At 44.1% G+C, this 14,654-nt stretch overlaps 1 protein-coding gene across 3 annotated transcripts in view; it reads left to right on the plus strand.

Annotated features, from left to right (window-relative positions):
* The window catches only part of CEP112 (centrosomal protein 112), a 561,355-nt gene that overhangs the window by 374,800 nt on the left and 171,901 nt on the right, over positions 1-14,654 (plus strand). For all 3 annotated transcript variants that reach the window (XM_088467969.1, XM_088467982.1, XM_088467976.1), the window contains exon 21: positions 6,023-6,253. In XM_088467969.1, the coding sequence (XP_088324095.1) occupies positions 6,023-6,253 (231 nt within the window). The remainder of the gene's footprint in view (positions 1-6,022; positions 6,254-14,654) is intronic.

Genomic DNA, 14,654 nt, shown 5'->3' on the forward strand with positions numbered 1-14,654 from the left:
GGAGAGGAGAGGGGTGGTGACAGAAGCCAATACGAAAAGGAGAGGGGCAGTCACAGGAGCCAATAAGAACGGAGAGGTGAGGGACAAAGAGTCGATCAGAGAGGGGTGGTGACAGAAGCCAATAAGAAAGGAGACGCGAGGAACAAAGTCGAACAGAGAGGGGTGGTGACAGAAGCCAATAAGAAAGGAGAGGGGAGGGGGAAAGAGTCGATCAGAGAGGGGTGGTGACAGAAGCCAATAAAAAGGAGTGGACAGGGGTAAAGAGCCGATCACAGGGTAGAGAGGGGAGGGAATTAAAGAGGCGAGAAGTGAATGTAATCAATCTGACAAGAAAGGGGAGGTGACAAGATGATCAGAGAGGAGGGTGGGCCGGAGGGGAGACAATCTGGGCAGCTTGAGGGAGCATGTAATGTAGAAACGGATCTCAGATCTGTAACTTATTTAGGATATAGAGCAAACAAACCGAGATAAAACTAACATGCGGCTATCATACTGTACAGCGCCCAATGAATTCCGAAACTCTGGATGGTGCCCCTCTGTCCATTTTGGCGCTCATGCTCCACTGGAACCACCCTCACTACACCCTTGTGTGTGGTCACTTTATTCTTATGTTCAAGTCAACAAGTCTAATGTTACTGTATATACATAATTTGTCTCTGATAACATGCCCAAAATTGCTTTGTAAATCAAATAATGAAAATAATTATCTCAGCGTTCCTCGCTAAGTACTTTTTTTTGCCAATCTTATTTTGAAGTGGCAATAAGCATAAACTTTTAAGGTGGGAAAGCGATCTGTATCAGTTAGTAATTATACCGCAAGGTATGGATTTAAAAAAATTAGTTTAATAACATATTAACTTTGTCTGAGTGGCTGTAATTTTTGTAACATTAAGGCATTTGATGGATTTAATCATAATCGCAGTGAAGAGTAATTGGTCCTTTTGTGGTTTAGAATTGTTGCAGTTTTGACGACCTATAGACCATAATAGAGAGAAGGCGTATTGAGCCAGTTATAATGGACGTTCCAGTCTGGCATATACTTCAGATAGATTGGTGGGATTACGGTGTAGAAAGGCACATAAGAATTTAAATGTATTTAATCAACCAGTAGCAGAACTAAATGTGTTGTTTGCCTGCAGCGAAGAATGTTTTTTTTTTTTTCCATTTTTCTTAACATAAATTTTAGAATAAGTGAAATCAACATAGTCGAGGCAGCATTTTGTAGGCAGAACCAATGTAATGTTCACAGCCTATCATTTCACAAGGAACTAATGATATCACTGAGACATTTCTCATACTGAATATTTTTTCTTACCACAAATCGCTGCCTTGCCTATGTGGAGACAACAGGTAAACCCATGTAAAGTATTTATTTTTATACAGTTTCTCTTACCTATTCCATGAGTTTAGGATATTTTGTGCATAGACACATTTTGTATAAAATATTGTTAATAGGCTGACTGGCATTTGACCTGTATCCCAGACAAATGTCTATTAGAGTTGAGGTTCCCAAACTTCGCCATTACAGTCCAGGTTTTAATGATATCTATGATTGATCCCAGATGGCTAAATCAAATTGACTGAGGTGCAAATTAAGTCACCTGTACTCAAGCATGGATATTCTTAAAACCTGGACTGTAATGGCGCAGTTTTGGAACCTCTGTCCATGGATATCCTTAAAACCTGGACTGTAATTGCGGAGTTTGGAAACGTCTGTCTTGAGCAATGATCTCTACTATTTATGTTTAAATTATATCTAAGATATCCTAGCAAGTGTCAAAGAAAGCTTTCTGGTACGGTGTACTATTGAGTAGCATCAGAATAAAAACACTGGCAATTGTTGAGAATAAATAAAGAAAATAAAACCGCTTTTTCAAAATATGTTCTTTTTCTCTTTTTCATGGGTTTTAGGTGTCCTGAATCGAAGCAGTTAACACTGGTGTGATCTGCAATAACACTGTCAAGTAATGAAAGCATGTTATTGTTTCTGGCTAGGTGTATTTTTCTCTCCAGCGTTCTTGGGATAATATTCCAGCAACTTTGAATCCTCTTTGATGTTTGCTATCTTAAGGAAATTTTATGACTTTAAATGAGTAGCTAAGAAGAATCCTGTGGAGGATAGTGTGTGTCTGCTCTCCATAAATGCCCGTTTCCTGCTCACATTTAAAATGCCCACATGCAGGCCATCAATATCAACTTAGTAACCCATCCCCAGCTCACCCCTGCTTACACTGCTGACAAGTAAGATCACTACCTGACTTTTGTTCCTGACAATGATTTGGGCCTTCAGAATGACTTCCTGCACTGTGCGGAAGTCAGCGTTTTTTGGATTGAGTAATATGAGTTTTATTCATAGGTATAAACATTTGACGGAACTTATGTATTTCTACATCAATGCAGTAGCTATCAACTTTCAGCCTTAAGTGAGGTGTGTAGAAAAACAAAATGGCTACTGCGTTTCATTGACTTCTTTCAATAATTATGTAAAGATTACAACAGTGTGTTTAATTGAAGATATATGATTTTCTGTATTATTTGCTGTAGTTATTTTATATGGAGACTGTACAGCAGAGCTGATTAGCTTGAGTTGTGTGATCCTTGCTGCTTACTTCCCAACCCTGTAAAGTTACAGGTTTTTTTCCTGTCTTGGCACCAGGGCCCCTTTTCACAACCTAGTTATATGGTGTGAATTATTCAGGGTCCCAATTGGGAATGCCAACCCTGCTAATATTATTCTGTAGCATTTTCTTCAATTAAATGGGCAAGAGTAACACAAAAACACAGCAGTGTTTGTTTGTCATTTCAGCCTGATTATGATAGAACTGATCTTAGCTCTCAGAGAATGTACCTCTGTTGTGCACAAATCACCCTCAGGCTGTTTATGTGAAGGTATTGATTGAGGCTCTCATTATGAATGCAGATGAGCTGTATGGACACTGGCTCTGAAGGGTTTGTGCCATGTAAAGCTGGCAGTATACATACAGTGCATCCGGAAAGTATTCACAACGCTTCACTTTTTCCACATTTTGTTATGTTACAGCCTTATTCCAAAATGGAATAAATTCATTTTTGTCCTCAAAATTTTACACACAGTACCCCATAATGACAACGTGTAAAAAGTTTTTTCTAGATTTTTGCTAATTTAATTAAAAAAAAAAACACTAAGAAATCACATGTACATAAGTATTCACAGCCTTTGCCATGAAGCTCAAAATTGAGCTAAGGTGCATCCTGTTTCCAGTGATCATCCTTGAGATGTTCCTACAGCTTAATTGGAGTCCACCTGTGGTAACAATCAGTTGATTGGACATGATTTTGAAAGGCATAAACCTGTCTATATAAGGTCCCACACTTGACAGTGCATGTCAGAGCACAAACCAAGCATGAACTCCAAGGAATTGTCTGTAGACCTCTGAGACAGGATTGTCTCGAGGCACAAATCTGGGGAAGGGTACAGAAAAATATCTGCTGCTTTGAAGGTCCCAATGAACACAGTGGCCTCCATCATTCGTAAATAGAAGAAGTTCGGAATCACCAGGACTCTTCCTAGAGTTGGTCGACCATCTAAACTGAGCGATTGGGGGAGAAGGGCCCTAGTCAGGGAGGTGACTAGGGCCCTTGGTCACTCTGTCAGAGCTACAGCATTCCTCTGTGGGGAAAGGAGAACCTTCCAGAAGGACAGCCATCTCTGCAGCAATTGACGGAAGCCACTCCTTAGTAAAAAGCACATGGCAGCCCACCTGGAGTTTGCCAAAATGCACCTGAAGGACTCTCTGGTCTGATGAGACAAAGATTGAACTCTTTGGCGTGAATGCCAGGCGTTATGTTTGGAGGAAACCGGGCACCGCTCATCACCAGGCCAATACCATCCCTACAGTGAAGCATGGTGGTGGCAGCATCATGCTGTGGGGATGTTTTTCAGCGGCAGGAACTGGGAGCCTAGTCAGGATAGAGGGAAAGATGAATGCAGCAATGTACAGAGACATCCTGGATGAAAACCTGCTCCAGAGCGCTTTTGACCTGACTAGGGCGACGGTTCATCTTTCAGCAGGACAACTACCCTAAGCAAACAGCCAAGATATCAAAGGAGTAGCTGCAGGACAACTCTGTGAATGTCCTTGAGTGGCCCAGCCAGAGCCCAGACTTGAATCCAATTGAACATCTCTGGAGAGATCTGAAAATGGCTGTGCACCGACGCTTCCCATCCAACCTGATGGAGCTTGAGAGGTGCTGCAAAGAGGAATGGGCAAAACTGCCCAAAGATAGGTGTGCCAAGCTTGTGGCATCATATTCAAATAGACTTGAGGCTGTAATTGCTGCCAAAGGTGTATCAACAAAGTATTGAGCAAAGTCTGTGAATACTTATGTACATGTGATTTCTTAGTTGTTTTTTTAATTACATTTACGAAAATCGTAAAAGAAAATTTTACACGTCATTATGGAGTATTATGTGTAGAATTTTGAGGACAAAAATGAATTTATTCCATTTTGGAATAAGGCTGTAACATAACAAAATGTGGAAAAAGTGAAACGCTGTGAATACTTTCTAGATGCACTGTACAAGACTGATCTGTATGTTCCACCTGTACAATCCTCTGAGATGTCGTCATGTATGTAGTATACATCGTGCTGCACTGAGATTCAGAACCACAGATGTCTAGTAAGCTCTCTATCCCATTCATTACTGCAAAATGCATACACTGCGTAATGGGTGTAATATACCCTATATAAGTAAATAAAAAAGGAACCACAACTGTTTTTAGGTTCATTGTCTCCTGGTATTTTTCCAGCTCTGCCATACGCCTAAAAATCAACAGTATGAATCGTAATTTTAATTTTTTTTTAATTTCTGGCATTGAAGAGCAAGAAAAAACACTATTTGACGTGTGTGTGTGTGTGTGTGTGTGTGTGTGTGTGTGTGTGTGCTCTCCGAGAGAGCAGGCAATTTTGCAACAAGATTGAAAATATATGGATTTGCGCTGCCCTCGTTCTGTATATATAATATGAGCCAGGGTTGTGCATTAAAAAAACATTCACATTTATTAATTCAAAATGGTGCAATATCAAACATATGTCATTTAACCCTAGCTGGGATTAAGCAGTTGGGAAGCCGGCTGTCGGGATTAGGTCCGCCGGCTTCCCGACTGCATACCATCCCCATAGGTTTAGCGAATACACCCACAACTGTATATCCATCAAACTAAATTCATTCTTCCAAGGCAACAAAACATTGCTTGTTTTGTATTTGGCTCATGTCTAATATGCTTCTGAATCTATTGCTGTACAATCTGTATTGATACGTTGAATAGTGGCAGGTACCTGTATTGTGAAATTACTGGGGATATTTTATAACCATACCAGCTGGCACTTATTAATAGGAAATATATATACAAATATACAGAGAAGAGTTTCTGTGTGGAATAACTTGTACAAAACAATTTTACTGAACATTAGGGTGGAAATTACATCAGTGACACAGTGGTTGGAATTGTTGCCTTGCAGTGCTGGAGACATGGTTTTGACTGCAACCAGGATCTGTATATTTGTGGTGTTTGTATGTCCTCACCATGTTAGCTTGGGTTTCCTCCCACAGTCTAAAAACATACTGGTAGGTTAACTGAATTCTGATTAAAATGAACACTAGTATGTGTGTTTGTATGGAATAGAAATAAAAGTATAAACTCCAGTGGGGCAGGAATTGATGAAAAAATATTGTTTGTTTATTGCTGTGTGATATAATGGTTCTATATAAGTAACTTGTTATAAATAAATATTGTCTAATTCTTAAACTTCCAAATTATTGTCCTAATTGAACAGTGGATTCTGTAAAGAGAAAGCAGCATTTATGTAATTTCATCTTCTGAGCTTTGCAGTCAATTCATTTATTGATCCCTTAATAAAACTTACATCTGTGTAGGGATAGAAATGTGACTTTCAAGATATATTGTGAGACAAGTATCCATTGCTGTCCATCAGGTACAGTTCTTCTGATAATTCATTGGAAATACTTTTCTTCATGCAGAGCATCTCTGAACTGCAGGCCCAAGTATACAGTTTGAAAGAAGAGCTGATACAAGTCAACTCTCAGCGCAAGCAGCAGTTGGTGGAGCTGGGACATCTGAGGGATGAAGAGAAACAAAAAACTGTCCAAGAACATCAAATGGCAATGAGCAAACTGAGAGCAGAGGCAGAAGCTATGCGATTAGAGCTGCAAAGAACACATGCTGCTGAAACCCAGGAAGCTCTAAAGAAGGTAAGACATCGTCAACCAATTTCCTTGTATCCGGAACAGTGCACCCGTCCACTGGTGACCACACATTCAGCTGCATATAGATAGGAAGCAACAAAGGAAAGCTGTATATAAATGGTTTCTGTCATGCACACTTAGTCCAAGTAATAAGTGTAAAAGGATCTTTATCCACATTGAATTACAAATGAATATACAATATAACATCCTGTAACCCTAGACATTTGCCTAAACTTATGTAGAAACAAACCTAAGAACCTTCTACTTGCCCTATTGGGATTGTATAATAGTAACCCTTCCTGATTTCTTTACTAATACAGGTTGAGTCTCCCATATCCAAATATTCCGAAATACGGAATATTGCGAAATACAGAATAATTTTGGCATGACTGAGATAATAAAACCTTTGATTTTTGATGGTTCAATGTACACAAACTTTGTCTAAGGCACAAATGATTACATATATTGTATAAAATGACCTTCAGGCTGTGTGTATAAGGCGTATATGAAACATAAATGAATTTCATTTCTGTACACAAACTTTGCTTGAGCCACAAAATTATTGAAAATATTGTATACAATTACATGCAGGCTGTGTGTATAAGGTGTATATAACGCATAAATGCATTCTGTGTGTATATTGGGGTCCCATTCCTAAAATATCTCATTATGGTATGCAAATATTCCAAAATACAGAATATTCCGTTATTCAGAATACCTCTGGCCACAAGCATTTTGGATATGGGAGACTCAACCTGTACTGTAGCTTTTTTCCTGAGCACTTGCTCAATATATTCCCTTCCTAAGTACTTTCACCATAGCACCTCTTCCACGCATTTTCAATTGCTTTCCATCCTGATCATTAATCTCAATATCCTACTTTTAGGACTTTCCCAGTAGCCTCTTCTCTTGACACTTTATCAGTCTCCTCTACCCTCAATACTTTCTCAGTTGCCTACTTCCTTCTCTCTTTATTGATGATCCTCTCTTTCAAAAACCTTTTTCGATAGCATCCCTTCTTCCTAATCACTTTAACAATCGCCTCTGTTCCTGTATTGATAAGCTTTCCACCCTACAAAACCCTATCTTAGTAGCCACCTGTAGTTAAACAGCTAGTAGAATTAAAACAGGAAATATAAGGTCAAAACCCACTTTTGATTAATATATCTACTGTATTATATATTCTCATGCAATTTTTTGAATTGTAAACATTACCCAATATAATTTGCTATAAGACTTCTTTCCTTTGGCTACTACAGTCTTCTAAAATTACAGTTATGTCCCTTTTCAGCCACCTAAAAATCTCATTGTATGCTCGCACACTGTGTACAGTGTATGGTTTGCCTCGCCAACAGCTCTCATCCTCATTCATCATGGCTTAGGGCAGTCAGTGCTGGTGAAACATGTCTGGTATTACTCTGTGACATCATCAGACATCCTGGCAGCTGTAGTTTTGAGTGAGACTTTGACCCGCAAGGCCTGTTATTGTAGAAATTAATACTGAAAGGCCTAGTTGGTATCAAATATGATAAATGCACGTGAATACGATTTTGAAAAACAGTATCCATGCAAAGAAGGATAGAGCTTCTTATTGGGGAGGGTACTATGGGGGAGTTGAATTTTCTGTTAGAATGTGATTTATGTGGATACATACCTCACAACATAACCCGTTCCAGGAAGGACAAAATACTCTGCTCCTGGACTTCAGTATTAATTTATGATTGCCATCACCTCTGTGAAATTACCTTTCTTATCAATTAACTAGTTCCATAGAGGTGATAGCAATCATACATTTTGAGGGAAGTCCAGGAACAGAGCATTTTGTCCCTCCTGGAATGGGTCATTTTAGGAGGTATGTGGATATAGAAAATCCTAAATGTTTTACAACATAAGTCAGTGTAAAATAAGCATAGTATTTTTCATTTTTTATCTGTATGACTCATGATTTGACACTAAGAACAGTCCTTGCTGGGTTCTCACACATATCTGGATGTTGGTGGGTAGTTTATAATGTACAGAATAATTATTCAGCATATGCTATGGTGACCGAAAGAAGATATGTTTTTTTCACATTTTGTTTTCCTATGGCGAGGGGACAGAGTCAATTAGAATGTAAATGCAACTCTATTCTCTTTCCAAAGTAAGTGAATGACATTAGTGGAGTTTAAATATCATCCATTTCTTCATAATATTGGTAGTCTGTTCCGCTGATTTCATAGTCCAGCTTTTGGGGCATTTTGTAGCAGTTCTCCAGTTTATTGCTTCCTCAAATCAGATTTCCATATAAAAGAAGCATAAAGTGTGTTCTCCACAGCTCTTATCAGTCAGCAGCCAGATGGAGCCATATTAACCTCTCTATGAAGCCAGAGCTGGCCTCTCATTGTGGGGGTCACCTGCAGGCAGCTTTATTAACCACTGTACGGATTACTTTCACAGGTGCCTGATCTGAAAATGAAGATGGACTAATACACCTACACACAGCTATGTGTATTCCTGTAATAGTTCCACCTGCTGGAAAGTTCAGTGGATAATATTTTCTTTGCTTCAAATAAACACAAAACGTATGTCTAATACTCTGTAACACAGTACTCTTGCACACAAAGTGTATACTGTATACACTACTATACACTACTATTACACACGCAAATACACTGCGACTTCATTACTCTTGCTTACATCCACATAACGAGATGTAGTTACCATCACAGCAGTTGAGATGCCGGGGTTAGAATACCGGCGCCAGCATCCCGATGGTAAGTATTAGGGTTAGGCTGCGGGAGGAGGGGGGGGGGGTTAGGGTTCAGCTCCAAGGTGGGAGGGTTAAATGTTAGGCTGCAGGGAGTGGTTAGCGTTAGGCTGCAGGGGGGGAAGGTTAGGCTGTGGGAAAGATGGGTTAAGGGGAGGGTTAGGACACTTAAGTAATGGGGACGGGATTCTGACTGTCAGGATGCCGCTTTCAGCATTCTGACCGCTGGGATTCCGTGCCCAACCACCACATAACATATGTCCACCACTGAACGCCACTCGTCGTACACACACCCACACCACAAGTCTACTACATCCACACACAGCATATAACCACCACTATTAAAGACACACATATACAACTCTACTACTCTGAATCACACCTATGTACTCTTAGCACACACACACACACATCATATGTCCACCACTCATATACATACAACCATGGCCCAAATAGCCCCTTATTTACAGGTCCCAAAGCAATCCTGGCAATATAGTCACTATATTTAAAAGGACAATTAGTTTTAAGGCAAAACCAAACTTTCTTCTTCAGAGTCCATGGGACTCCACAGGGAGACAATGGGGTGTAGGTAAACCTGGAGGACCGGACACCAACAGCTAAGCTTTTCAATCCCGGGATGCTCCAGTCCTTCCTCCTATTCCTCGCCCACAGTCTGAGGCAATTCAGTTTTGTTGGTGTCCGACAGGAGCTGGATCACCATTTTTAACAGTGGACTGCTTCAAGCAGCCCAAGCTTGTGTTTATTTCTAGTGTTTTGACTACTGAGCAGCAGAAAAAGACTGTCCTTTGGACATCTGCGCTGCTGCTCCATCACCCCTTCGCGGCGCCGTGACACCAAGCCCCGGCTAGGTACTCTGAGTGGGACTAGCTAGCAGGCTTCCCGGACCCCAGACTGCAGCCCGGAATCCAGGGGACAGGTAAGGCGGACCCCTGCTTGCGGGGGCCTGCGTCTTTACGCAGTCTAAGCTCCGGTCTCAGGAGACGGATCGGAGGCGCTGATGTGGACACTGGTGCGCCCACGACTACACTAGACCACCGAAGCTTTAATATACTGGCGCGGGGCATATTTAGAGGCCAGGGGACCCGGTGGTTAACGTCAGCACGGGGAGAAGGCGCTCTCCCTGCAGCCCCTCCCCTAGCTCAGAGCACCATTCCACTGCGGTCTAGCTGTTCCCTAAGCTGCTCCTCCCTCACCCTCTGCCCCCTCAGAGACACGCGGCAGCCATGTTCTGCTTCACAGGTCTTCGGGAACGCTGTGTCCAGTCTCCCTGTATACCTCTCCCACGGGCCGGGTTATTCAGCGCTATGTCCTACCAGCCACTGTGGTCTGTGTAGTTGATTGTAGTGCAAATCGCAGATATATAGTATTTTTTTCTGCGTTTGTATGTGACTTGTGCTAGCGCTGATCTCTACTTTCTATACTGTCCAGCTTATACCTTTCCCTTTATTCTAATTTACCCTGACATATTAAGGTATAGGGGGTTTATTGTACCTCACATCTCCTATATAATTGTGAGGGCTATCACATATTATATAGCGTGGTTGCACACTACACTGTGCCATATTACACATACTCAGGGCCGCCATCAGGGGGGGACTGCCGGGACTGGAGTCCCGGGCCCGGACACTCGGGGGGCCCGTCCGCTCCTACCTCTTGCCGCAGTACAAGCTCATGTAAGTCCTCCCGCTCCGCCCCTAACACAGCCGCCGCCGTGCAGTCACTCTGGGGGCCTGCCTGTGCCTAACCCTGACGCTGCATAAGCCATGGCAGCAGCCGGACACTCTGGAGGCCCTGCCCGCTACTAGTATCGCCGCCAGCCACCCCACGCCGCACACCCGTTACCATTATTTACTGTGTCATAGCAGGAATTGCCACTGCGCTGCCGAGCAAGACCATAGAGAGCTCGGCGGCGCAGCAGGAGTTTCTGCTGTGACACAGTTTCTCCTACCTAAAAGGACTGCTGGGAGCGCGACGCTGACCTTGTGACGTCACGTCGCGCTCCCTGCCGAAGAGAGGAGCCGCCGGCCGCGTGGGACTGAGACCCGCCGGACCAGCTAACAGAGAATCATGCAAAAGGTAAGACAAGGGGGTGGAAAGGGGGACACGCTGGAAAGACAAGGGGGTGGAAAGGAGGACATAGGCTAGAAAGGGGGGGGGGGCCTGCCTATTTTGGTAGTCCCGGGCCCCATGATTTCTGATGGCAGCCCTGCACATACTGCAGGGTGTTCACTGCACTGTATCATACTGTGTATGTATTATTCTTGTGACTATGTCTGGCAGAGGAAAGAATAACAAGCAGGCTGATGCTGATGCTCCTACTCTGGTGTCTTGTAGGTCCTGCTCAGCGGGCTTAGCCCCAAAGGACCTCATTCAGGATGGTCTTTGTACGAATTGTTACACAGCCTCAGGCCCCTCGGCCCCGGGGTCTCCTACTCATGACCCACCCTGGGCTGCCTTTTTTCAGGTGCTGTCAAAGATTGCGGACCACTTAGCAGTCCCTGTGGTCGCCTCCCCTGTGGGATGGCCACAGCAGGTACTCCCTTGCAAACTTTTTTCTTCCCCATGGATAGACGTACTGTCTACCTTATTACAGAGTTTGGCTAATACCACTACAGTTTTTCAGCAAATGCTGCAAAAGGAAAAGCCTTTACCTACTAAACGTGCTGCATTATCTTCCCAATCCACCCAGTTATCTGATTCTGATATATCATCTGGGGAGGCAGAAGACGCAGACCTCTCTCACTCTGACTCCATCTCAGGAGACGAGGAGCCACCCTCTAAATTAAATATACCTGCTCTTGTGTGAGCTGTAAAATCTATTTTACAAATAGAAGAGGAAGAACCCGCTCCTAAGAAAAGGCAACCACTTTTTAAACGACAAAAGGTAGTTTTACCAGAGTTTCCTCACTCTGACCAGCTATCTGATCACATGAGCGAAGCATGGAATATGCCCGGTAAAAGGTTTCAAATTCTAAAATGTTTAAGTTCCTTTTACCCTCTTCCAGCCACTGATTAAAGGAGACTACAGATAGACGTATAGAAGCTTGTCGCAAATCCATATACTCTCTTACAGGAGCTATTACTCGTCCTGCTAGGGCTATGGCCTTGGATGGCAAAAGCCATTGGGGTAGATGTATTATAGCGGCACTTAACGTGCTGCTATAACACTTCCCGCTTCGCCTCTTTACCGGGGCGAAGCAGGAAGCACTACCGATGAGATGTATAAACATCTCATCGGCCGGAGAGGGGGAGCGTTAACTCACCCCTCCGGCGCTACCCGCTAGAGACAACAGCGCATCAGCCTAGTGCTGATGCGCTGTGTCTCTTCCCTGCCGGCTCCACTGAGCATGCGCGGGATCTCGCAAGTATCGCGAGATCCCCGCGTGGAGCCGGCAGCCGCCGCAGCAGGGACAGCGCTGTCTCTGCTGTGGGGATAGGCTAGCGCCAGGCTGTAGCTGTCGATAACGACAGCTACAGCTGGCCGAACGGTCAGACGTTATGACCGTTCGTACATGGCCCAGGCTATCGGCGCTGTTATCTTGTAGATAGCAGCGCCAATAATGACAGGGGCGCATAGCGCTCCTGTCAATTACCGCCCAGACCCCGAACATACATCGGGGAGAAGCGGTATCAGCGCACATAACGTGCGCTGATACCGCTTCTGGGCTTCGTACATCTAGCCCATTGAGAGTTTGGCAGAGGCCCTAGAAGAGACATTTTCCCTTGTTGCTTCAAGGGAACAACTATCCTACATATCTCACATTAGAGATGCAGCCTCCTACTTGGGAGAAGCAGCTATGGATACAGCTTTCCTGGCCCCGAGGATATCTGCCACTTCAGTAGTGGCCAGCCGTATTGTTTGGCTCCATGCCTGGAAACCAGATTCAGACTCAAAAAGGGCTCTGGAGTCTCTTCCTTATTCTGGAGATATCCTATTTGGTCCAGAATTAGATAAAATTGTGACCACTTTGGCAGCTTCCAAGACAGCGTTCCTTCCCACTGCATATAATACAACTTCTCGGACGTCATCCTTTCGTTCCTTTTGCCCTCAAGGAAAAGTTAAGGGTCAGTCCTTTCCATGGCAGCAGGTATCCGTCAAAGCCTCCAAGCCTAGGGCCAAACAAGCCTGAGCTTCTAGACGTCCACCTGCAATGTCTGAGGACAGGCCTGCAGCCTGGCGGGGCAGGCCTCTCCCTGGGGGCTCCCAATTCGCCCAGCTTTGGTGTCAGACCACATCAGACCCCTGGGTTAGGGAAGTGGTCTCCCACGGATATGCCCTATCCTTCCTAAGGCAACCCCACCAGCAGTTCTTTTGCACAGGACTGATATCCATTAGCCCCAAGCAAGGCCCTGCTGCTTGGGTCCTTACTGAATTCAACAGTAATAATTCCGGTCCCCTCCTCACAACAAGGCAAGGACTATTATTCTACCCTTTTCCTGGTTCAGAAGCCCAAAGGGTCTCATTGGCCAATTTTCAACCTCAAATCTCTAAACAAGTTTTTCAGGGTGCCCAGGTTTCATATGGAAACTCGCTGGTGTATTATCCTAGCTAATAGAGCCTGGGGATTTTATGGTGTCTCTAGACATTCAGGACGCTTACCTACATGTACCTATAGCGCCTTCTCATCAACAATATCTCTGGTTTGCTATCCTGCAGCAGCATTACCAATTTCAGACTCTACTCTTTGGCCTCTCAGCGGCCCCTCGGGTCTTTACCAAAATCATGGCAGTTATGGCGGTCTATCTTCGTCATCGAGAGATCAGATCGCTCCTGTACTTAGACAACCTCTTGCTGTTGGCCATAGGGGGAAGGACCGGAGCTCCCCAGATATTCTTCACCGCCATATGCAGGTAACAGTTGCCTTCCTACAAACGCACTGTTGGCTGATCAACTGGAAAAAGTCTTCCCTGACACCTTCTCAAAGAATGGTATATTTAGGAGCCCTCTTGGATTTTCAGGTTCAGAGAATCTTCCTAACAACATACAAGATCTCATTAATACAACACCGAGTGCGCAGACTGCTCCACAGTCACTGAGTATTAATTCACGCTGCAATGCAGACATTGGGATCAATGGTGTCCACCTTCGACCTTGTGGAGTTCGCTCAGTTTCACTCCAGGCCCCTACAACACCTGATTCTCTCCAGGTGGAACGGGCTACCCCATCTACTTTGATCCCAGACGATGTGCCCCCCTTCCGGTGGTTTGCCTGACCATAGCCTGGTGGCTATAGACATTACATTTAGACAAGGGTCGCCCCATTTGGATCCTGGACTGGGCTCTCCTCACCATGGACGCAAGCCTCAGAGGGTGGGGCGCAGTGACCGCTGGACCCCAATCGAGGCAGGGTTACCAATCAGTGTCTTGGAACTTCGAGCCATCTACAGAGCTCTCACTCTGGCTCAGGATATTCTTCAGGGCAGGCCAGTACAAGTGCAGTACGACAACGCCACGGCAGTGGCCTACCTTAATCACCAAGGAGGCACTCGAAGTCGGGCAGCAATGGCAGAAGTGTCCCACATTCTCACATGGACTGAACGCCATCTCCACAGTATTCATCCCGGGAGTTCTCAATTGGGAAGCCGTTTTCCTCAGCCGTCACAACGTGCTTGCAGGAGAGTGGTCTCTACATCCAGAAGT

This window comes from Taudactylus pleione, unplaced genomic scaffold, assembly GCF_031769625.1.
Source record: "Taudactylus pleione unplaced genomic scaffold, aTauple2 ptg000012l, whole genome shotgun sequence".
Taxonomy (NCBI): domain Eukaryota; kingdom Metazoa; phylum Chordata; class Amphibia; order Anura; family Myobatrachidae; genus Taudactylus; species Taudactylus pleione.